General features: G+C 42.6%; 1 protein-coding gene across 1 annotated transcript in view; it reads left to right on the top strand.

Annotated features, from left to right (window-relative positions):
- Nucleotides 1-2,385: 2,385 nt before the first annotated feature.
- Nucleotides 2,386-24,261, top strand: part of LOC309378999 (uncharacterized protein) — a gene marked incomplete at its 5' end in the record, with an annotated part of 437,816 nt that continues 415,940 nt past the window's right edge. The window contains 2 exons of the mRNA XM_081927754.1: nucleotides 2,386-2,405; nucleotides 3,669-4,881. Coding sequence (XP_081783880.1) covers nucleotides 2,386-2,405; nucleotides 3,669-4,701 — 1,053 coding nt within the window. The 3' untranslated portion in view covers nucleotides 4,702-4,881. The remainder of the gene's footprint in view (nucleotides 2,406-3,668; nucleotides 4,882-24,261) is intronic.

Here is a 24,261-nt window from a genome sequence, read left to right as displayed (position 1 = left end):
GTAGTGTTGTGCCCATAGCACCACCATGCTCCAACTCACTTCCAACTATATTTTGGATAGGATATTGACTGTGGAAAGGCATTCTGCCTCTGTTTCAGTGATCCTTGACAGTGACTTACCAATGTCTTCTGTTTATGAATTTTGATACAGTATAGTGTTATAAAAATGTTGTCAGTACAGTATGTTATTAGCCGACGTGTTGTTTGTTGTTGTTCAGAGCACTTTATTCTGAGTCAAGGTTCATAAATCCCAATCTGGCGAGAATCACATTTTACAAAATAAGCTTCTAGAGCTCAAGAGGGGAGAAAAAAATGGGAAGAACGAAAAGAACTTATTTAACAGTGCAATCCTATACAAGTCTACTTAGAACTAAACCTAATTGAGTGCAGTGGGACTTCCATGCATGCATGTCTTTAAATATTCAAACTGCAGAAAGAAAACAAGGAGGGGAAGAGCCATGAAAGAGTTCAAAGTCCCAGCCAGCCAGCTTCCTCCAGCAGACCTGTGATCTGATTCCATTGTTTCTCCACTTTTCACTCACTGTCTCTGGTTCCTAATTCTTGCGATAATAATTTGATGGATATTTTGGCTTGGTCATACTGAACAAATGCTACCGAATTTAACAGAGCCTATGAGCTGCCAGAGTTAACCCACCACTTCCACATTATGGAATCTATATACAAAAGGAACAGTGATAACAAAGCTCTATGAACCTGTCCTTCTGCTGAGATAACCAGCGGAGGCCCTGATCCACACACATTCCCCTTGTCAGAAGTGTGACTGGCAGCAACACAAGGTGCCTGGATTACGGAACTTCCTCCCTTGAGACATCAGTACAGCTCTGACAGTGCAGGTACTTGCTTGAGAGTGGTTTTTGTTCCCCTGTGACTCTGGCATTTGTTTCTGCTCTGCCATATTTATCTTTTATAGGTACAGAAGTAGCAGCTTCAACAAAACAGCCACGTAGAAGGCAATTAAATCATCACCATCATCTCACCTCCTGACAAGAACACTCCTGTTCAAAGTCCCAGCCAGCCAGCTTCCTCCAGCAGACCTGTGATCTGATTCCATTGTTTCTCCACTTTTCACTCACTGTCTCTGGTTCCTAATTCTCTGAACTACCACTTGCTGAATCAGAGCTCCTTGTTCCAGCTGTTTTCTTGCTTATTTTCTTGATTTTCCCTACCTGGCCCAGGAATTCTCAGGCACCTCGGTTTTACTTCTTCAAGAACAGTCTATTGGGACCCAGAAGAGGTATCATTTCTGTCTTATCCTATCTTCCAAAGGTCCTCTACTTTCACACTGTAGCCTCCACTCTGCTTCCTTGTCCTATCTTGGTGTTTGTGTAGACCTGTTTTGGGACTCACCTTTCCTCCACTTCCTCTCCTGCTCCCTCTTGCAATTCATGCATGTGCTGATTGAGTCATTCCTAAATTTGTCTAGGCCATGTCCCTAAAACATAGTAGTCATAGCTGTCAACCTTCCCTTTTTTTGCGGGAAATTCCCTTATTCCAGCACCATTTCCCACTGCTTCCTGCTGCTATGTTAGATATCCCGTAGACTGTCCCCGGGACAGGTGAAGCTGCTGATCCCTTGTTTTTGAGGCTGCTGATCCCTTCTTTTCAAATCTGAAAGTTGACAGCTATGATAGTAGTCAATGCTGCTATGTTAGTAGAGCTAATTTCCCCAAAGAAATGCAAATGTTTTGCTGAGCGATTGCCCACTGCAGTAATGAATGTGTACATTTCTGTGTATTCATCTCAGCCTTGGGAAAGATTTGTGTGACTGTGACGTACTGAGTAAATCTGCCAAGAGGTCCTATTGCCACAGTTCGAGGATACCTAATACACGGGAGTATTGGAAAGTGTGTGAGTGAAACATGAGGAGGCTGAGTAGCACGAACACACATGCACTAAACTGCAGAATAGGCACAAGAGGTACTTTGCTATGTGCTTTGGAAAAACAAATCAGGCTCATTCCTTCCTTCTTTCTTTCTTTCTAGCAATCAACAGCAAAGTAGGTTGGGTACCAATCTACAGAGGGTAGATCAACACTATACATTTATACTTTATAGTATGTTAAGGGTGCCAAGTGCTCTGAAACCCTTATTCTCCCCCCAGAGCTACAATTCTCAGAGTTCCCTGGGAGGAGGGATTGTTAAGACACAAGGTGAATTGTAGCTCTGTGGGGAGAACCGGGGCTTCCTCTAAGCACACTTAACAAACTACAGTTCCCAGAATTCTTTGTGGGAAGCTATCACTGTCAAAGTGGTATAACAGTCCTTTCAATATACAGGGCACGTGTGACCTGAGTTTTGTGTTACTTTCCCCAAAGTTTTCCTCCCTCCCTCCAGCTGCATTGTCTGCAATCTGACTCAGAAGACTTATGTCTGCTCCTGGTCACAGGTGAGGAGTCATGTGGGCGAGACAATGTTCATGGGACCACAGCTACCCGTGAAATCCTTAAAACGAGTCAAACACTTGTACTATGCAACCAGTTTGTCTAAGGATCCAGGAATATGTGTTCACATATAGGGCACAACAAGACAATGACCTACCACCCCCAACAGGCTATGACTCAATAAGACTAATCTTCTTCAACAACACCCGTGCCACATACAAGCAAACCATACTACAACAAACTGAACCCAACCAACCAAGCTCTGGACACTCTAATCTCTTGCAATGCCAATCAATCAATCAATCAATCAATCAATCAATCAATACCTACCTATGTTATGCTGACACAAACACTATGCAATAGAATGAAATAAGATTACCCCTACTTCTCTTCCTCCCTCTCCCTCCCTCTCCTCTCTTTCCCTTCAACCGCACAACGTGTATGACAATAGTGTCTCATCCTGAACGTAAATGAACTGTGACAAAACCACTATGAATCCAAAATGGAGACATTATATGTACTTTCCCTTGTTTATTTGTTTGTTTTGCAACATAAGAAAATCTTTAATAAAAACCTTTTTAAAAAACAGGAAAGATACACTGGTCAACAACAAATTTGTTGTTTGCGTTTTTTCAGTTGATTTAGGACGAATCTGATGCGCTGAATCCAAAAATCACATTGGTTTTGCTTAATCAAGTCATGGCCACATGTCTTTTTTATGTTTTTGTTCACATGTACGCTTGTGTGGAGCATTTTAGAAGAAGTTGGGGGTAAAATGCCATGTCGAATAATTGTTTTGATTGGAAATGATTATTTTAATGACAGGAAATATTCAGGTCCGATAGTTCTGGGTGATTATGTCGAAAAGGGATCAGTTTGAAGTCATAAAACCTTCGAAATCTTCCATAAATTGGTGCGGCAAAGCATAAAGTTGGGGGATCAAAACTAAGTTAATGGGGCAGCCGCCCCACGAAGTATCCTGATCTTCAATCAGCACGTCGTCCTGTAGCTCATTGTGATGAAATTCCAGTGCCTATCTTCGGAGAACTTCCTGACATTAGTGACAAAGATGCCTCCAGTGTTGAAGGACATGAAGAAGAAGAAGTGGTTCTTGAAGATGATGCTCCACATCCATTTTCCCAAAAGGAGTTGAATGATCTAGTTCGCGACCTCAGCTTGTCAAAGGACTCTGCCGAACTGTTGGCATCCAGATTGAAGGAAAAAAACCTCCCCTCTGACAGTGCTCGCATCAGCTTCTTTCACAACAGGCATCAAGAGTACCTCCGTTTTTTCTCGGAAGAGGACTTGGTGTACTGTGCAGATATTGCGCAACTTCTGCTCAAGCTTGGAGTGCCACAGTATGAACCCAAAGATTGGAGACTGTTCATTGACAGCAGCAAGCGATCACTGAAATGTGTTCTGCTACACAACGGCAACCAGTTTGCCTCTATACCCCTGGCTCACTCAAGTACACTGAAGGAGAACTATGAAGCGGTGAAGTATGTGCTGGAGAAAATTGGTTACGATCAGCTTAAATGGTTTATTTGTGTTGACCTGAAAATGGTGAACTTTTTGTTGGGACAACAGTCTGGCTTCACCAAGTACCCATGTTTTGTGTGCATGTGGGATAGTAGGGACCGTGCTCAGCATTACACGAAGAAGGACTGGCCTGTGCGGGAGGAATTGGTGCCTTGCAAAGAAAGGAATGTCATCAACGACCCTCTGGTGGACAGAGACAGAATACTCTTCCCACCGCTGCACATCAAGCTCGGCTTAATCATGCAGTTCACCAAGGCTCTGGACAAGGATGGTGACTGCTTCACTTACTTGTGCCAGGCTTTTCCAGGATTGACCATGGAGAAGTTGAAAGCTGGCATCTTTGACAGTCCTCAGATCCGTCAGCTCACCAGAGATCCAGAGTTCGGAAACTCAATGAACGAAGTGGAACTGGAAACATGGAAGGCATTTGTTCTGGTAGTGAAGAACTTTCTTGGCAACAATAAGGCCAGAAACTACACAGAACTTGTCAACAACATGATGACTGCTTTCAGAAACCTGGGCTGCAACATGAGCGTCAAGATGCACTACCTATTTTCACATATAGACCAGTTTCCTGAGAAGCTGGGATCAATGAGTGATGAGCAGGGGGAGAGATTCCATCAGGACATGAAAGAGATGGAGACCAGGTATCAGGGTCGCTGGGACGCAGTCATGATGGCTGACTATTGTTGGACTCTGAAGAGAGACCTCCCTGCCGCTGAGCATTCCAGGAGTTCCAAGAAACGGAAGTTCAAGCCCTGAAGTTAGAAAAATGGTGAAGCAACATGCAATTTACGTGTACTTACCTTTATCAATGCCCACCATTCAGTTTACAGTAAACCTGACCTGATGGAGAGAAACGGATGCCATTTCCTGATTCAGCAGTGCAAAAATACCCTAAATCAGTTGTAGAAATCTAGACAACATTCAAAAAGTAAAAAAGTGTTGCCCAGTGTAATGGATGGTGGACTCCAGCAAATAATTAGGGATGGTTAGGCTTGTGCTTCAGAACCTTGGACAGCACCAAGGCTGACAATTTCATCTTCTGGTAGTTAGACTTAAGCCACTAAATCAGGGTTTCCCAAAGTGGTTGATATTGACCTCCTAGGGTTGAGGGGATTTTTGCAAGGGGTGAATAAAGATCTTTCTGAATAAAGAGGTTTCTAATGTGAAAAAACCAATTAAGAAGGATGAGCTTGCAAAATAAAGGGCACTGGCATGTTCAGAGGCAACCTCCCTTTGCCAATAAGAAACCTCTGTACAGTCGTACTGTAGAAGTCAAACGGAATCCATTCCGGAGGTCCGTTCGACTTCCAAAATGTTCAGAAACCAAAGCACAGCTTCTGATTGGCTGCAGGAAGCTCCTGCAGCCAATCAGAAGCCACAGAAGCTCATTGGACATTCTGCTTCCAAAAAGGTTTGAAAACCAGAACACTCACTTCTAGTTTTGTTCATTCAGGAGCCGATTTGTTTGACAACTAAGGCATTTGACAACCAAGGTATGACTGTATTTAATAAGATGATTCCACAATTCCACAGCATTTCTTTTTTTTTTTATGTTGTTACTCCTAGTAATGGTGACCAATGATGGGCGAATCTGTCACTTTCAGTTTCGCTCAATTTCTCATTTTTTCAATTTTAAAGACAGTTCTCATTTCCACATTAGTGTATATATATATGCATGAGCATTTTACTGTAAATTTCTCCTAATACATGCTAGCTTGTATGCAATTTAGCTTAATGCACACATTTTTTTCAAAGCAATTTCATCTAACATAATGCAATTTTGCATGTTATTTTCACGAATATATGCATTTTTACAAAAACCTATACCCCATTATTTGCTTCTTCGGGTTTTTTACACATTACCTGGGTCAAGAGCTCCATTGCCAAATCTGAAGATCTGCAAATTTTGAATGTTTTGTTTTTGTTTTGGTTCTTGAATTGTTTCAGAAACTGTGTATTAGGCAGGCCTGTCTTTAAATGTGAACTGACTCCAAATTCTTCCTCATCCCTAACTGAGAATCCCGTATAGTTTCTCCCTTTAATTGTCAATATTTTATTTTTAAAAAAGCAACCCATTTTCATTTGCCTTGAAAAGAACCATTCAGCACATAGTAGACATATTTCTGGTCAAACAAGCAGAGTTTCAAAGTGTTCTCTATCTACTCCCTTAAGTTGTGATCCTTTTAGTGAAGGAGCCTTAAGGGGGAGTTGATGGCCTTTTCTGAGGCACTCTCAAGAACTCAACGAGACCTGAGAGTACATAACACTTTACAAAATAGATCCTTCAGGCTGTTCAAGAATGTTAGGGAATCCTAGACTTGTCTAGCGAGTTATTCATGACAGTTTCTTCTAAAAGCTTCAAACATGTTGATCAAAGAGCATCCTTTGCCCTTGAGACAAAAGCTTCTCTTTCCGTTTAAATATAGAACAATAAATATAGAAAAGTTGGCTTTGCAGATTCCACCTACAGTGATAACAGCAAGGGTCAGCTCGTTTGTGTATTTTTAGCACTTGCACAGGGAGTTTTCAAAGTTGTCAAGGTGGCAGGATGGAAAAGGTAATCATCCTGAATTTGGACAGGCCTCACAGGTTGCAAACTGATCTTTGCCAGAGGATCTCGCGTCCCTTGCCAGATAATGCACCTCCGAGCTCTGTAGAAATCTGAAGGCCAGAGACATTTGTTTTGGAGATAACCCGTAGTGTTTCTAATGCATTTTGTGGCATAGATGGTGCACATCTCCTGGAGTGTGAGATAATCTAACATGGCACATGGAGTTATAAATAGAACTATGAGATCTCGCAAAAACCTGCCTGGGAGGCAAGCTCACTGTCTCGTTCTATCCCGCAGTTCCCCCCTGTCTTCTTGGTCTGAAATGTTTTCTTAACCAAACTCATCACCCCTCCAGCCTGCTCTTTAGTTCCTTGTAAACCCAATGGTAAACCCACCAGTGCGTCCATGGATTCATTCCCTGCCCCACATAAAAATTATGAATGGTGTGGAGGGAGGGAATATTTTCTCCCTCTCCTATGGCAAGTAGAACTCGAGATCACCTGATGAAGCTGGACTCAGGAGGACTTACAGAAGGAACGACTACACAAAACACATCATTCACTTACTTTGGTTGGGCTTCAGCCTGATCCAACAACACTGTTCTTCTGTGTTGCTCATGAATGAAGAGCCATAGCCAGGTCTCATAGTGGAAAGGGCTTTGGTTGCCAGGCAGACTGAAGCCTTAGCAACTGTAGTTTCAAAGAATAATAATTGGCCAGGACAAGGGGAAAACATTGCAATTATGGCAAGGAGAATGTCAGGGTAGCTTCAGTTTTAGGAAGGGCTTAACATCTTCCCAGAGATACCTGCAAGATTGCCTTGCCCTGTATCTGGCCACTCGAATGATTCCCTCTGCAGAACTGCCAAGATAGCAAGTATCACATAATACTCTGCGTTTGTCAGAAATGGATCTTTCGGTGTGGCAGCAGCCGCACTTGGGAACTCTCTGCACAGGTGCCCTTCGCTGTGCTCTTTTCAGTACATCCTAAAAACTTTTCTGTTGAGGCAAACCTGTCCAGATTGTAGAATATTGATACGTGTTTTGATCAGTTTTTAGCTTATCGTTGATTTTAATTATTTCTGAATGTTTTAAATAGCTGTTTTCAGCTGGTTTTTTTTACTGATAATTTTATTGTTTTATTTTTGTGTGAGGGTTTTTTTGGGGGGAGGGGGTTGTTTAACAATCAAGTAGTATATAAATGTTATGAAAAAATAAAATAAAATAAAATAAAAATACACTTGCTTGGACCTTGAGAGCATCTTCCTTGGCTGCTTTCATGAAGTGATTTTGCAGAGAAGCCAGTTTCCAGGGTGCTGCTACAGCTGTGAAATCCTCTTCCCAGAGCAGCTCACTGGACACCTTCTTCGTTGTGTTTTTGGTGTGAGGTGAAGACTTCGGTGATTCCCCAAGTTCTCTCTCTCTCTCTCTCTCTCTCTCTCTCTCTCTCTCTCTCTCTCTCTCTCTCTCTCTTCCTTTCCACCTTTGAAACACCTCAACAAATTTGCTTTAAACGGGGTTGAGGGAGCCTTAGAATTTGAGATACTCTTATAACTGTGGACACCTCCAGATGTCCTGTTTCATGAGCATTTATCCTGATTTCCTTGCACAAAACTATGCAGAGGTTAGACTATATGCAGTACAGTCTTTATTCAGCATTAGTTCTGATTTGTTTGTGGGGAGGGCATACGATGATGACCATTCCTCTTGCATTCATCCTGATTTGCTTGCTTTCCTGCTAATCTTTTGTTCATACTACACGTTTAAGTGCATTTCCCTGTTGGTTTCCAAATCATAAAAGTCCTCCTCCTCCTCCTCCTCCTCCTCCTCCTCCTCCTCCTCCTCCTCCTCCTCCTCCTCTTCTTCTTCTTCTTTGGATTCATTGCACCAGGGTGACATAGGGCTTTAATCCGTTTTAATTGCACAAACCTAGCTTTCTGATATGAATTTCAATCTCTCCTGAAAATACTGAGTCTGAGGGGGGGGGTCACCAATATTTTAGCGTTTTGATTGTTAGAGTAATTAGCGCAAATAAATTAATAAATACATGCATAACAATGAGCGAGGCAAGGAAGGTGTTCAGAACCTCCCACTTGAATTACTTCTGCAGCAAATCAGGTTACTTCCCATTAGAATTGTCTTCCCATAGATTTATGTTTGCTGAAACCTTGAAGCTTCCAAAAACCAAATTAGCCCAAGGCAAGCCTAAGGCATGAAAAATTGAGTTCCTGCCAAACGTTAACTATCCAAGTTAAGGGAAAAGCAGCAGGAAATAGCTGTCCTATTCAAGAACGGACACAGAAAAAGGAGAGGATATTCGGGTCCCACTTTTCCTTCATAGTACGAAGTTTCAAGGGACTTTTCTTCTTTTTACAGAGTCACTTTCGTTGTGAGGAGAGAGCACTGAAGATTTTGTAATATCTAATGGTGCTAGAGTAACTATTTGTTACAGCGGGGCCTTCTTGATGACTGCTCCAGACTTTGGAACTCCTTCCACAGAGAAGCTAGACTGCTCCCCTCCTTGCTGCCCTTCTGCTGGCAGGTGAAGGCTTCCTTGTTCCCACAGGATTTGGGGAACTGACTACAGCAGCAAGAATGCTACTTGCCCCAAAGTGGAAAGAAGCAGAAATCCCAGTAAAGGAAGAATGCATACAAAAACTTATGGAATATGCAGAAATGTTGAAACTTACCGGAGGAATAAGAAATCAAGATAACAAACTTTTTATAAAAAAAATGGAAATGGTTTATTGAATATTTACAGATCAATTGCAAACAGATAAAAACATTAGCAGGATTATTGTAATAACCTGAAGTTTCATAAGAGTATATATTTAAAGAAGATAATTAAATGAGCAAATGACATGAATTTGGATATGCAGAAGATAATAAGAATAAATTTAAGGAACCGCAGAAAGAGGGGGAAGGAAGTCAAATTTTGAAATGTTAAATTGATTATAAAACTAATGAAATGTATAAACTTGAAAAGTATATATATATATATATATATATATATATATATATATATATTTTAAAAAAGATTTAGGGAACTGACTGCTTTTAATGAAAGGGCTGGTGCCATGCTGTTTTTATTGCAATTACTGGTTTGGTTTTAATAGATTTTATATATGTATAAAGTTTTAATTAGATCAATGTTTATTTTTTATGAGCCCCCCCATGTTGTTATTGGTTCTTAGCCACCCTGAGTTTTGTCACGGGTAAAGGCAGGGTATAAAACAACAACAACAACAACAACAACCGTTTGCAAATGTGTAACTGGCTCAGGCAGCACCAGCCTCCCTAAGTCAACTGCACACCCTTGTATCTTCTGCGACTGCTTCTTAACAGAGAGTTACGTACAAAGCTATCAGCTTCTGACTGTGCCTTTCTGTTTGAAATGACCAGCAAACAACTTTTCCTGCTGTCTCCCTGGAGTGGTGTGACCTTTGCCCAATTCGGATCAGTGTCTCACTCAAAACGCTTGAGAATAATCCCCAGCTCTCAAGAAACTTTCTCCTTAATCATCAGCTGACCAACCTGGACTATTAAGAACTAGCCAACAAAAGAATGGTTGGTGGCCATTGTAACAATATCTACCCATCCATAGTCATCCCTCTCCTTTGTTGCTCAGCTGGTCCTCTGTACATCTCTGAGTGAGTTACAGGGTTTGTAGCTCTAGGCCCCTGTCCCTATGCAATAGGAATACATCACCAAAGCTGTCCCTGACTATGAATTGAAATGGGAAACCTCTGCTTAACCAATGGATATCAGAATGCAAGAATGTGCACAGTTTCTGTATCAGGATGCGGGTATGCATTTCTGTTTGCTTTCTGAGTATCAAACCGTCTCCCCCACCCCCAGTAAGCATGACGCAAGGCTTAGATGCTATTGAAATTCTTCTCTGAATTTCTTCCTTAAATTCCGAGCATGTTCAAGCTGCAGCTTGGAATGACACTGTTTCTCAAGGCTGTGTTTACAAGCCCCACTCTCGTGAATGAAGGTACACAAAATAGATGAATGGTCCAGGACGGGCAAGGGATTTGTGTTTGTTTGGATACCAATAGGGCGAGTGCCTACCTGAATCATCCTCTGCCTCCAGCAGGGAAGGCCCTTTTTGGTTTCACAGCTGAGGCTAAGTGACGGAACACTAACTTTGTGAGGCTTAATGGGAGAATACTGCAGAATGCTGCCAATGGTTGCCTGTTTCTGATGGCTTTACAGTGGTACCTCCGGTTAAGAACTTAATTTGTTCCAGAGGTCCGTTCCTAACCTGAAACTGTTCTTAACTTGAGGTACCACTTTAGCTAATAGGGCCTCCCACTGCCACTGTGCTACCGCCACTGCGTGATTTATGTTCTCATCCTGAAGCAAAGTTCTAAACCTGAAGTACTATTTCTGGGTTAGCGGAGTCTGTAACCTGAAGCATCTGTAACCCGAGGTGCCACTGTACCTCAAAACACTACAAATAACGTATTTTTTGTTCTATAAGACTCACTATTTCTCTCCTAAAAAGGGAAAATGTGTGTGCGTCTTTTGGAGCGCGTGCAGGCTGCGCAGCTATCCCAGAAGCCAGAACCGCAAGACAGATTGCTGCTTTCACTGCGCAGCGATCCCTCTTGCTGTTCCGGCTTCTGAGATTCAGAATATTTTTTTTCTTGTTTTCCTCCTCCAAAAACTAGGTGTGTCTTGTGGTCTGGTGCATCTTATAGAGTGAAAAATACAGTATGTCACAGGCAAAAGAAGTCAAGTGCAAAACTCATAACTCCTTTTATCAGCATGAATGCCAGATTAAGAAATGCACTGGATCCTAACAGGCTAGACTAGATTAGTGACTGGGCTCAGGCTGGAGATAGACATGAAGTTCAATGTGCTAAAGTGCTAGAAGGTTTGCTTTAGGTTGTGGGTGAAAATTTACAGTTTTTCATTTTGCTTAGCGCAAACAGAAAACTTTCTGATGTCCTACTTCCCTTTTTATGGGGATTATTATTTTTTTTTATAAATATTTATTAAGGTTTTTACAGAAAAAAAGAAAACATCCAATAACAGTATACAATATTACTTTGTTTAACAAAATTTCATATCCTCTTTGAGCTTCCTCACGCCTCCCACTCCCATTTGCATCATTAATAAATTTTGTCCAGCAAATTATCATCTTATTTCCAAATTTTAAAACCGCTTATTTAATTACAATAAAATTGTTCTCCTACAAATTTGTTTTTCTTAATCTCTCTTATCATCAGTTCCTGATCTATTTTAGTGATGACCAATTATTTATAACTAAGCATCTTTTTTAACATTCCGATAAATCATAATATTTTTGTAAATAAATCTTGAATTTCTTCCAGTCTTCTTCCATCCTTTCTTCTCCCAGGTCTCGGATTCTGCCAGTCATCTCCGCCAGTTGCATATAGTCCATCAGTTGCATCTGCCATTCTTCCAGTGTGGGTAGATCTTGAGTTTTCCAATTCTTAGCGAGTAATATCCTTGCTGCTGTTGTCGCATACATAAAGAATGTTCTATCTTTCTTTAACACCTTCTGGTCGACAATGCCCAGAAGAAAGGCCTCTGGTTTCTTGGTAAAGGTATACTTAAACACCTTTTTCAACTCATTATATATCATTTCCCAGAAGGCCTTCACCTTAGGGCAAGTCCACCAGAGGTGGTAGAATGTTCCTTCATTTTCCTTACATTTCCAGCATTTATTGTCTGACGAATGGTATATTTTAGCAAGTTTAACTGGGGATTATTTTTTTAAACATGCAGGAGCATTCAACTAAATTAAGTTAATAGCTATTTTTCAATTCCCCATAAGAGTGAATGGCAAATGCTGAGCTTCATTTTATACAAATGGGTCAGAACCCAGGGTGGTTTAACAACCAATTCTTCTTCACTCTAGGAATTGTAACTCTGTGGGGTGGTGGTGGCGGCATTGAGGTCTGCTCACAACTCTCAGCACCCAGAATTCTTGGGGGGGAGCTCTGACATATTTATGGGACGTGGGTGGTGCTGTGGGTTAAACCACAGAGCCTAGAACTTGCCGATCAGAAAGTCTGTGGTTTGAATCCCTGCGACAGGGTGAGCTCCCGTTGCTCGGTCCCAGCTCCTGCCAACCTAGCAGTTTGAAAGCACGTCAAAGTGCAAGTAGATAAATAGGTACCGCTCTGACGGGAAGGTAAACTGCGTTTCCGTGCTCTGCTCTGGTTCGCCAGAAGCGGCTTAGTCATGCTGGCCATATGACCTGGAAAAACTGTCTGCAGACAAATGTCGGCTCCCTCAGCCAGTAAAATGAGATGAGTGCTGCAACCCCAGGTCGTTCACGACTGGACTTAACTGTCAAGGGTCCTTTACCTTTACCTTAAACCTTAGCATTACCAGTCTTTACTTGTAACTCATATATATGTGTGTGCGAGTGTGTGTTTGTGTGTATGTTTTACATAAAAGTTATACACCATAAACAACATTTACACATATTAAAAAAAGAAAAGGGTTCTTTCGAACCTTGAGACCTCCTTCCTGAATTGTCGCCATGTATTGCACCTGCTGTACTACTTTAGGGGACAGAAATCTTAGAAGAATTTTGGGTGGGAATGGGGAGTGGGATGAGGCACAAATATAATCTAGTTCCCTTTCCCACCCACACTCAGTGAGTGTTTGTCTGGCCTGGTGTTAGTATACAGAACGACATGCAACACTGATGAACACCAGCTGCCATGAGATCTGCGAGGGATCATTCGTTTAGGTGGTTCCCTCAGTGTCTGTCTTTACAACCAGTGCTTTTTTCAAAAGGTCAGCCTGTGTTTGGGAAGATTCCACTGGGCTCCCCCTCCCTAGGAATTACACAGAACACTCAAGAATCCACATGTCGTTAGCGTGAGTGGAATTCAAAGAGGGAGGAAATCTCCGTAGGAGGCTCTTGCGAGACTTGCATTGACTTGCATCCGGTCGAAACCCACAAGCTGGGTACCCCAGTGGATATGGATAGGACTCCTCCTCACCATACTAAACAGGGGGCCCTGCCAACTATAGCAGCTGTTGCAGTCACCAGGAATTCAGTAGTAGGAAGAAAGGGATTTCAGTTTGGATTTCCCTCCCAAAACTGAAATCACTACCCTCTCCCAATGCTGATATATTCATCTCCAGGCAAAACGTACAGGTTTCCAGTTTTGGCTTGAACCAGAAGTTCGTAGCTGGTGAAATTTGCTGGTAAGATGACAAACAGGGGGCTTCAAATATATATACATATATTTATATCACACACACAAACATGATACATATTCACATCTGGTGTTTTGTTTACTTGTATTAAAATCAAGCGGTAGGTCTCTTCAGTGGCAAAAAAGATGAGACATTTATATATGTGCATATAGATTATGCAGTCAGACGTGCATGAAATCCCTGAGGAGCAGTCCTCAGAAATAATGGGGGCATACTGTATCAATTCAACCATTCATATCTCTACTGCAAAAATGCACCTTGGTTAGCTAGAACTGCAGCAACTTGTCTGACACAATCTGCACAATTTTTTAAAAGCCCAAAAACAAGGTACCCAAGAGTTAGGTTTTGAGGAAGACTTCTGAAAATGTAATATAAAGGAATCTTCACGCTGCCTAACATGAGGTCGCTTCTCAGTTATGGTTAGGGATGGGTGGGGAATTCAATTCAGTTCACATTTAAAGGCGAATCTATCTAACTTTCCCTTTGAGAAGCAATATGAGAATGAAAACAGCCATCCGTTGAAATCTGCACTTATCTGAATTTTGCAGTGCAGTTCTGCAGCCAAGTAATGTGTACAAATATGCACATGCTGGGGTAAATTGTGCACTGAATGCATATGTATTTCTGAAAACAACATACAGACATGCCTTATATTAGGGGGAAATGCTTTGCAAAAAATATGTCTATTAGGGGAAATGATGTATATATTAGGAAAAATTCACACTTTCCAAATTCACATAACCAAATTTATCCCCCATCTAGTCCCATTGCTTTCAGTGGGACATGCTGCCAAGTATGGATGCCTGGCAATGAATGGTCATTTCTGAAGCTAACTTCCAGGCACTTTATCTTCATCACACTTTTCTGATGATTTAGCTCTTGAGGAAGAGTGAGAAGAAGGCAGGCGATGACAGCTACTTACCATTCTGCAAAACTCCCAGAAGACCAGTATCCAGTTGTGTGAAGGGCATGGAATTGAGGAGGCCAGGGAGATGGAGAGGTTGATTTGCAAGATTCTGGAAGGGAGAAAAGGAGGAGCGCTGAGCTAAACAGAAACCCATCTTGCTGATTGTGACAGAGATGGGAAACAGGTTTAGCAAACTCTAGAGGTTGCATCGCAAATTAATCCCATGAAACCACTCTCACTCTTCTCTTTCCAAAACCCAATGTGAGATTCTCCTTCCTCTTTGTACTTGGAAAAGGTTGAAAAAAAGTCACCCCATTAAACTCTTGCTGTAAAACAAAATGCTTCCATGTGTCCTGTTGTGAGATGAACAGTCCTCACTTTCCGGTATATTCTCAGAAAAGCTATGTACAGGAGGTATGGGAAACCTGTGGCATTCCAGATATTGTTGGACTCCAAATCCCATCATCCCCAGCCTGCATGGCCAATGATCAGGGATGATGGGAGTTGTTGTCCAGCAACATCAGGAAGGCCAAAGAACTTGAGGAGACTGTAGAGGAGGGCTGGTGAGGCATATGACCTTGAAAAAAGGAGGTATGGCCTACCATCTTGAAGGTTAAACAGAGGCACTCGGAGGACCACATTGGGTCTGAAGCTCTCCATCCTTGCTAACAGCTGATGTTGTTCTATCAGCTAGGAAAGTCATTGCTTGTCTCAGATCACATTAATTGTTCAATAAAGTTGTGACCCAGTTTTACTCTTAAATCTCTCTTTATTCCCCACCGGGTCCACAATTAATCTAGGTAGACTGAACTCCTGGACATACCACAGAAGACTCTGATCTTCTAGCACTAAAAAACAAACAAACAAACAAACAAACAAACATAAAGGACCCCAACAGTTAAGTCCCGTCACGAACAACTCTGGGGTTGCGGCGCTCATCTTGCTTTACTGGCCGAGGGAGCTGACATTTGTCCACAGACAGTTTTTCCGGGTCATGTGGCCAGCATGACTAAGCCGTTTCTGGTGAAACCAGAGCAGTGCACAGAAATGCCATTTACCTTCCTGCTGGAGTGGTACCTATTTATTTACTTGCACTTTGAAGCACCTTCGAACTGCTAGGTTGGCAGGAGCTGGGACCACGCAACGGGAGCTCACCCCATCATGGGGAATCGAATCGCCGACCTTCCAATTGGCAAGCCCAAGACTCAGTGGTTTACACCACAGAGCCACCCACATCCCTATATCTTCTAGCAATAATGCAATTTAAAAGTTAATCCACCCCCCAATCCAGCTTCCCCCGCAACACACCCTGAGCAGACTTTTGTGATCTTTCTGACAGTTTGGCTGATACATTTTTCATTTAATTGAGTGTCACTTCTTGCAGCCTGGAATGTAGGAAACAGGGCTCACCCTTTCTGCAAAGTGTAGCGATATTGCTGGTTCCATCAGTAATTAAGTTGTCATTCTCTCAAATAATCTGGCTTTGGCCGAAGGAGGGGGGGGGGGATAAAGGAAATCCAATTATTTGGAATCTTAATTTGACAGAGGTGCTAATTTGCCTTCAATAAAGCCTTAATAGATTATCCTTTGATGTGACATTATGAAATAGATCTGAGGTATGGGGAAATCAGCTGGGGCGGTTGGGTTCAGCAAATGTTTAAATGAAAATTCATTTCCTGGATTGCAAAGAGATCCCAGAACACCTTTCAGATTGTCCATTGCTTCATTGGTGGCTGCTGTGCATGACCTAAGAAGTGTCTGAAATATCGCAGAGAATTCTGACGCACCAGCCACAGCTCGTCTGCTGCAGCTACCAATTCCTGCATTTAATCCGAGGGCTGCATTGTTGCAAAATAAATGATGGCACACCTCCCAGTTGAAAAGCTGCATCCAGACACATTTTTAGTAGATGCATTACTAAAGGTGGGATGAGGAAGCTGTGGCTCATGAGTGAAAGCCTGCTCACAGAAAGTTCAGTTTCATTCCATGGATGAGATATGCAATGGCTAGATAAATAGAAAAGGAGGCTTTCAATACAAGTTCTTATAACAGATATCAAGGATGTGGGTGGCGCTGTCATCTAAACCACTGAGCCTCTTGGGCTCGCCAATCAGAAGGTCAGCAGTTTGAATCTGTGTGATGGAGTGAGCTCCTGTTGCTCTATCCCAACTCCTGCCAACCTAGCAGTTTGAAAACACACCAGTGCAAGTAGATAAATAGGTACTGCTGCAGCAGGAAGGTAAACAGTGTTTCCATGCGCTCTGGTTTCCATCACGGACTCCCATTGCTGGCCACATGACCCAGAAAGCTGTCTGTGGACAAACGCCGGTTCCCTCAGCCTCAAAGTGAGATGAGGGCCGCAACCCCATAGTCACCTTTGACTGGACTTAACCTTCCAGGGGTCCTTTACCTTATAACTGAAGCAACATCCCCTTCAGGGAGGAATTTCCTCTTTTCTCACATGGTAGGCATTGCCTCCTGCAAAATGATGCCATCTACAATACATGTGCATATGATCTAAAGACAAACTTTGCAACCTGTTTCAGAGAGCTTACTTTACCTGTGTGCAAATTTAATTGTGAGATCAATTGATTAAGGCTTCAACCCTAACCCCAACACCACCATTACCTGAATTTGGTAGGGCTTACTTCTGAGTATGCATGGCTAGCACTGTATGTGATTGTCTGGAATTCCTATGAGTAGCCAATTCATATTTCGAATCAAGCTAAAACAGGGTTGCTATCTCGGTCCATCAGCAGCAGGCAAAGACTGTTGTTTAGTCGTTTACTCGTGTCCGACTCTTCGTGACCCCATGGACCAGAGCACGCCAGGCACTCCTGTCTTCCACTGCCTCTCGCAGTTTGGTCAAACTCATGCTGGTAGCTTCGAGAACACTGTCCAACCATCTCGTCCTCTGTTGTCCCCTTCTCCTTGTGCCCTCCATCTTTCCCAACATCAGGGTCTTTTCCAGGGAGTCTTCTCTTCTCATGAGGTGGCCAAAGTATTGGAGCCTCAGCTTCACAATCTGTCCTTCCAATGAGCACTCAGGGCTGATTTCCTTCAGAATGGATAGGTTTGATCTTCTTGCAGTCCGTGGGACTCTCAAGACTACTTGACACTTAATCAAGAGCCATTGGCTGCCCACCATCATTTGAGGTGGACCAAAAAGCCTCCTCCCCATTAAGGCTCAGGACTTCTCCCCAAAACCCTACCTAAATCTGTGTGCAATGGCTGTTGGGTCATTTGTTTTGGTTCCTTCCTTCCATTTAGTGCAGTGAACTGCAGCTTGCCACACTCCAGTTATGATGTCTGAAAGTCTCCAAAGGTGAATTTTCCCTACATGAAATTAAACTGCCGTGTTTTTGGTTCAGTAATCAAGAGCTGGCTAAAAGACAGGGAGGGTGGGAGCTCATGTTACTGCTACATCTGTAACCCAATTACTCTCCTACCCAAGACAGATTTGAAACGGCCTGCATGATTAAGTTGCTTTTTATAACTAGGCAAGCTTCCCATTTGATGTGAACGCCTTCCTGCATCCAGATCCAGATCCACACCAACTCACTTTGGATTCCCTGTCTGTAAACTCATCACCAAAGTGAGAGAGAGGAATGGCAGAGGAACAGGGTTGGCTTCAGATGGACAGAAAGATGTTCATCATATTTACACAGCACTGATAGCTGTTGTTACAAATCATTCAGAAAGCCGTTTAGGAGATGTATCGCTCATTACCTAGCAAATGAAAAGCAAATCAAATCAAAGGTTTAGAAAATTTCTGGAAGGCAAAGGAGAAATTCTGGAGCTTGGCCTGGTTGCAGATATTAAGGTTCCAAACACATACTTGGCAAGGCTTAGCTTGCTTTCACCTGGGCCCAGGCCAGCCACCTGCGGGGGCAGGACAGGGTGAGCTGGGGCAGGACACTCCATGGGGCCTCTGAGGAGTCTGCCTGCCTCCTCCCACTCAGCCGCCCTACAGCTGAGGTGACATTTAAACCACAGTGCCACCCACGTCCCTAATGCTAAGGTTCAATGACCATAAAAAAACCAGACACAAAAAATAAAACAATACAATGCAACAAACAAAAACAAACAACCCCAATGGAAACAGTTGTAGGGTGGGAATGTGGAGTTGAGGAGCCCAGGAACACAGAAGGTTCTAGATTCAGTTCATGGCATTTCCAGGATGGACTAGCAGAGACTTCTGCCTGAAACCCTGGAGAGCTACTGCCAGTTTATTTTGTTGTTGTTTTTTTAATTAAAGATTTTCTTGTTTTACAGAAGTATGTGTAATTTTTTCCATGTAACATTTTTTCCATGTAACATTTTTGCAAATCCGTTTCATTTGTTGAGACATTAGGGGGAGAAAAAAAGGGGTGGAGAAGATGGGTGGGGTTGGGGTTGGGTGGCGATGTTTCTATTTTGCTTACTGTATGTAGGGTTTGGTGTCAGTGTTGCTTGTGCAGGTTCTCTGCTGTTCACTTGTGTTCCTTTGGTGGTGAGAGAGGTTGAGGTTGGCCTGGGGTGTGGTTGTTTGTTTGTGATTGGCTGTGGTGGTCTTTGTTTTCGTGTGTGAGTGGGGTGGGTGGGTGTTTTAGATCAGGTTAGCCATATTGATTTGTATGCTGTTGGTGGATTATTGTCATTGTCTTGTTAGAGCTACTGCCAGCTGGGCAGTACTGAGTTAGTTGGACCAATGGTCTGACAGCATAAGGCAGCTTTCTGAAAGCTGTGCTGAGGGAAACTAAAACTAAATCATTCAAATGAGGTGTTTTTTTAGGGCCAAACACAACACAATGGCAACAGTCCTGTTTGTTTATTTCCAAACATGATCCAATTGGCAATGGCTTCCTAGGATTTCAGACAAGGATCTGTCCCAGTCCTATCTCTAGATGTTGGGGGCTGAACCTGGAACCTTCAGCATTCAAAGCAGATACTCTGCTACTGATGTCTAGCCTGTCCAAATAGGTTTTTCCCAAAGACTCATTCCAGAGGTCCTGACTGTCTTGTTTCTCTTTTGCGGAAACATGTAATCACATCCTAACCTGAACCCAACCAGGATATGCTTAAGTTTCCATTGCCTCCCTGATTCCAGTACTATGTTACTTTGGTGAATGACATGTACTCTTCAGACAGATTGACAGTGTGGCAGGAAGAATGAAGTTTTCTCTGATACACAGAATCATTAAGGCTCCACCTGTGCTTCCTGTACTTTCCTATGTGCTAATGTGTCTCACTTGGGGAAATCTTGTTTGTTAAGTCCGAATTTTCAAAGGGACTTTCCCCTGAAGGATAGGCCTTTCCTTTTCAGGATTATTTTGGAGTATAACATGTTTTTCCCCCCCTCCTTTCTGCATTTTTATGAGTTGAATGCAAGTTTCCGTATGATATGTCAGTGATAGAATGAATAACAGTATCTGAATGATTCCTTCTGTGTAGAAGGCAAGGCTTTTCCATTTCATACATCAGTAGAATTTGCTGCAGTACAGCTAGAAATCCATATAGCCATGGTGTTTATTAACACAAAGAATAAATTCCACCCTTTAAAAAAAAGTGTTATTTTAGGGTTGAATTCTGGACATATTTGGGGATAACTGAAGAATCCAGATTTACACTTGCACAATGGGAATTTCCCCCCTTCCTTTACATGCCCCCTAATTCTGTTCTCAGAGTTCCCCAAGCACTCCAGAGCAAATTTGGGGAGAGTGCAGGGGAAGAAGTGGGGTGTGAGTCCTGTTGCGTAAATCTGTGCACTGATAGGATGGTTCCCTAGCACTACACTGGAACAAGCAAAACTATTTTCAAATTCCAGTGCAAATTGGCCTGATTCGAACCTCCTCCTGTAATTACATGCATATCAGAAGTTACGTACCCTCTGAATTTGCTGTTCACCAAATGGCGAGTCAAAATATTCAGCTTTAAAATGTATCACACGTTTAAAGCTTTTTCAAAATACACATTGCAGTAACATTTAACTGTGAATTTCTTTACTTTTATAAATGCAGAAATGGGATAGAACAGAGTTAAGGGTGGTCACATGCAGATTTAAGTGTATATATATGTGATCTCTTGTTCCTACGCAACTGCCGAGACAACAACTTAATTCCCACATGCTTCCAACTTAAATTCCATTCTAAAACCCCAGCTACCGAAAGGATCCTGAAACGAACTGAACTATCCCTAATCAGAAACGAACTACACAAGAAAAGATACCTACTAAACCAAACCAACAAAGATCTGCTCACTCTTCACCTCAAACTCTGTAACAAAATCCACCCTGCACTCTGGGACAAATGCAAACAACTAGCCGTCTGGAGAGCTGAAACGGAGACCTCACATAAGACAGACACACACACCAACAAACTCCACAAACTAGAGAAACGCCAGAAGCCCAGCCACCCTCCACAACAACCCATGAAACAAACAGTACATAACATATCAGACAGGATCCTCACCACAACTGAAACCAAAGTACTCTCCAAAGGTTTCAACTTTGCAGTCGCCCCGAGACGCATCCCCACGGAAAACATCATATGCGGAGTCGAAGCTAGCCTAACCAAAATCAACCCAGATGAAGCCAATAAAATCAGACTTGAAGTCACCAACATCCTCTGCTCCAGCAAACCACCCAGAAGCAATTTACACAAAGAAGAACAGAAAGCACTCACCAACCTGAGGAAAGACAACAACATAATCATTCTCCCAGCAGACAAAGGTAATGCCACTGTTGTGATGAACACATCGGACTACCAAGCAAAACTATCAAACCTACTCCAAGATCCTACCTACCAACCTATAAAAACAGATCCCACCACCTATCTGGAAAAAACCACCAAATCCAAAATAAAAGCCTCTCCTATCAGTGAAGAAATCCAGCTAAGAATCATCCCCAGAGAAAAATCATCCAGATGCCCCAAACTCTACGGCCTCCCCAAGATACACAAAGAAGGAACACCACTCAGACCAATAGTCAGCTCCATAGGCTCACCTCTACAAAATCTCGCTAAATTTCTCGCCAAGCAACTTCAGCCCTATGCAGAATCCATCTCTTCACACGTTCCAAACTCCTTCCAGTTCATAGAAACAATAAAGAAGCAAAACCTACATCCTAATGACCTACTTGTGAGCTTCGATGTTGTATCTCTCTTCACACAAGTGCCCATTAATGAAGCCTTGACAGCCATTCAAAACAAATACAATCCCCCCGAATACATCTTGGACCTGACCAACCACTGCCTAACCAACACGTACTTCATCCACAATGGACAAAGATACAAACAGATAGAAGGAGCACCTATGGGATCACCCCTCTCACCGGTCATCGCAAACCTGTACATGGAACACTTTGAAACCAATGCTTTAGACAAGTCAGAACACAAACCCAAACTTTGGCTCAGATATGTTGACGACACCTTTGTAATTTGGCCACACGGGAAGGAAAAACTGGATAGCTTCCTCACACATCTCAACAGCCTACACCCCAAAATACAATTCACTATGGAAATAGAAGCCAACAACCAACTTCCCTTCCTTGACGTCCTAATCTACAAAAAACCTGATGGCTCCCTAGGACACACTATCTACCGGAAAAAAACACACACCAACCGCTACTTACATGCACAATCACACCACCACCCTGCACAAATAAACTCCGTAGCCAAGACTCTCATCTCCAGAACCAAACGCCTGGCTGACAAAGACCACTTGACAACTGAGTTACAGAATCTCTCAAATGTGTTAATTGCCAATGGATACCAGCAAAACAGGGTTACGAAGCTAATCCAAAAAGAAACACCCCCCAAAAACCAAGACACAGAAGAAAACAATGGCATGGCCCTCCTTCCTTATATCAAGGGCACTACAGATAAAATTAGCAAAATCCTCCATAAACACAATATCAAAACAGCCTTTTGCACCAACCAAAAAATAGCCAATATCCTCAGAAACCCCAAGGATAAAATCCAGTTGGAAAACCAAGGGGTCTATGAAATACCCTGCAAAGTCTGCCCAGCCACGTACATTGGACAAACAAACAGACGAATAAATGCACGTATCGCAGAACACAAGAATGCCGTCAAAAAAGAAGAAAAAACTTCCTCTCTTTTCCAACACATGAAAGAAACAGGACACGAAATTAATTTTGCAGATTCCAAATTGCTCTTTAACATGGAACATCACCACAAGAGAATAATCATGGAAGCCATCGAGATAGAGAAACACCCTCACAACATGAACAAGCGTGACGACACATCCCGCTTGCCAGACATCTGGAAATTAGCCCTCCCCACAAAAACTGACACCAGATCCAGAGGCACACAGAACGCTATCACCAATCAACCACACCAGACCCAAACCCAGACCCTCTCCACAGATAAATTACAGACACCATCCAGTAGCCAAACCATGGTGGCACCTCCGGATGCTGCACCCCCCTGCAATCCCTACACAGATCTGGCTGACACAGGCCACAAAACCACAGCTCGCCCCTATACACGAAGCCAAGCCAGAGCACAACTAAGTGCAGTACAGCCATCTTCTCAGAAAAACTCTTCACAAAGTTCAAGAGGTCAAGACACAAAGACTTTAGCAACTAATCCACACCTAATGACCCACCTAAGTGGTACTCAGGATATCACTCAAGAAATCACTCAAGATATCCCTCAAGTAATTAAGGAACAAAAGAAGAAAAGGCACACTAGCCTGGGAACTTCCTCTCTGCCCAGAACATTGGAGGCTATACACCACACCCCCTCAACAGTATTTATAGGAACTCAAACACTGAGATCCTGCTCTGTTCCAGTAACAAGAAGCCGAAAGCACCAGCCTGAAGATGACGAGTGAGACCTCGTCGAAACGTCGCCTAGACACCCCAACTTTTACACGGGAAGACACCCGAGGACACCAAAACCTGCATTCCTGTACCCGTGAAAATCTACGAAAGCAAATATATATATATATATATATATATATATGCAGGTTTTGGTGTCCTCGGGTGTCTTTCCGTGTAAAAGTTGGGGTGTCTAGGCGACGTTTCGACGAGGTCTCACTCGTCATCTTCAGGCTGGTGCTTTCGGCTTCTTGTTACTGGAACAGAGCTCTGTTCCAGTAACAAGAAGCCGAAAGCACCAGCCTGAAGATGACGAGTGAGACCTCGTCGAAACGTCGCCTAGACACCCCAACTTTTACACGGGAAGACACCCGAGGACACCAAAACCTGCATTCCTGTACCCGTGAAAATCTACGAAAGCAAATATATATATATATATATATATATATATATATATATATATATATATATATATAATAAATGTTGCTCTGACTTAACAGCCTCATCTCTGAGTTCACATTGTAAGGCTTATTAGAGGCCTTTAAGACTTAACAGTCAATGTGAAGTTGCAATAATAATAAAAATACAAGCAAGAATACAGTCAGCTCTTCATTATTTTAAGGTTGGAAAGAACAGGATATAACCCCGCACTCCCCACCTCGACCTTCAGAAATTATGAAACTCCACAATGTGGATTATGGAGAAGTGAATCCCTTTTACTTCCCCCACAAAAAGCCCCTGGACCTATTCATCTGCAGTTCAGCTGGCTTAACCCAACCTGGAGGAGATCCTGTGTCTGCAAATTTAATAATAATAATAATAATAAT

This window comes from Podarcis melisellensis (assembly GCF_964234715.1).
Source record: "Podarcis melisellensis genome assembly, chromosome: 1".
NCBI classification, from domain to species: Eukaryota; Metazoa; Chordata; class Lepidosauria; order Squamata; family Lacertidae; genus Podarcis; species Podarcis melisellensis.
This window is presented reverse-complemented; position numbering and strand designations above follow the sequence as displayed.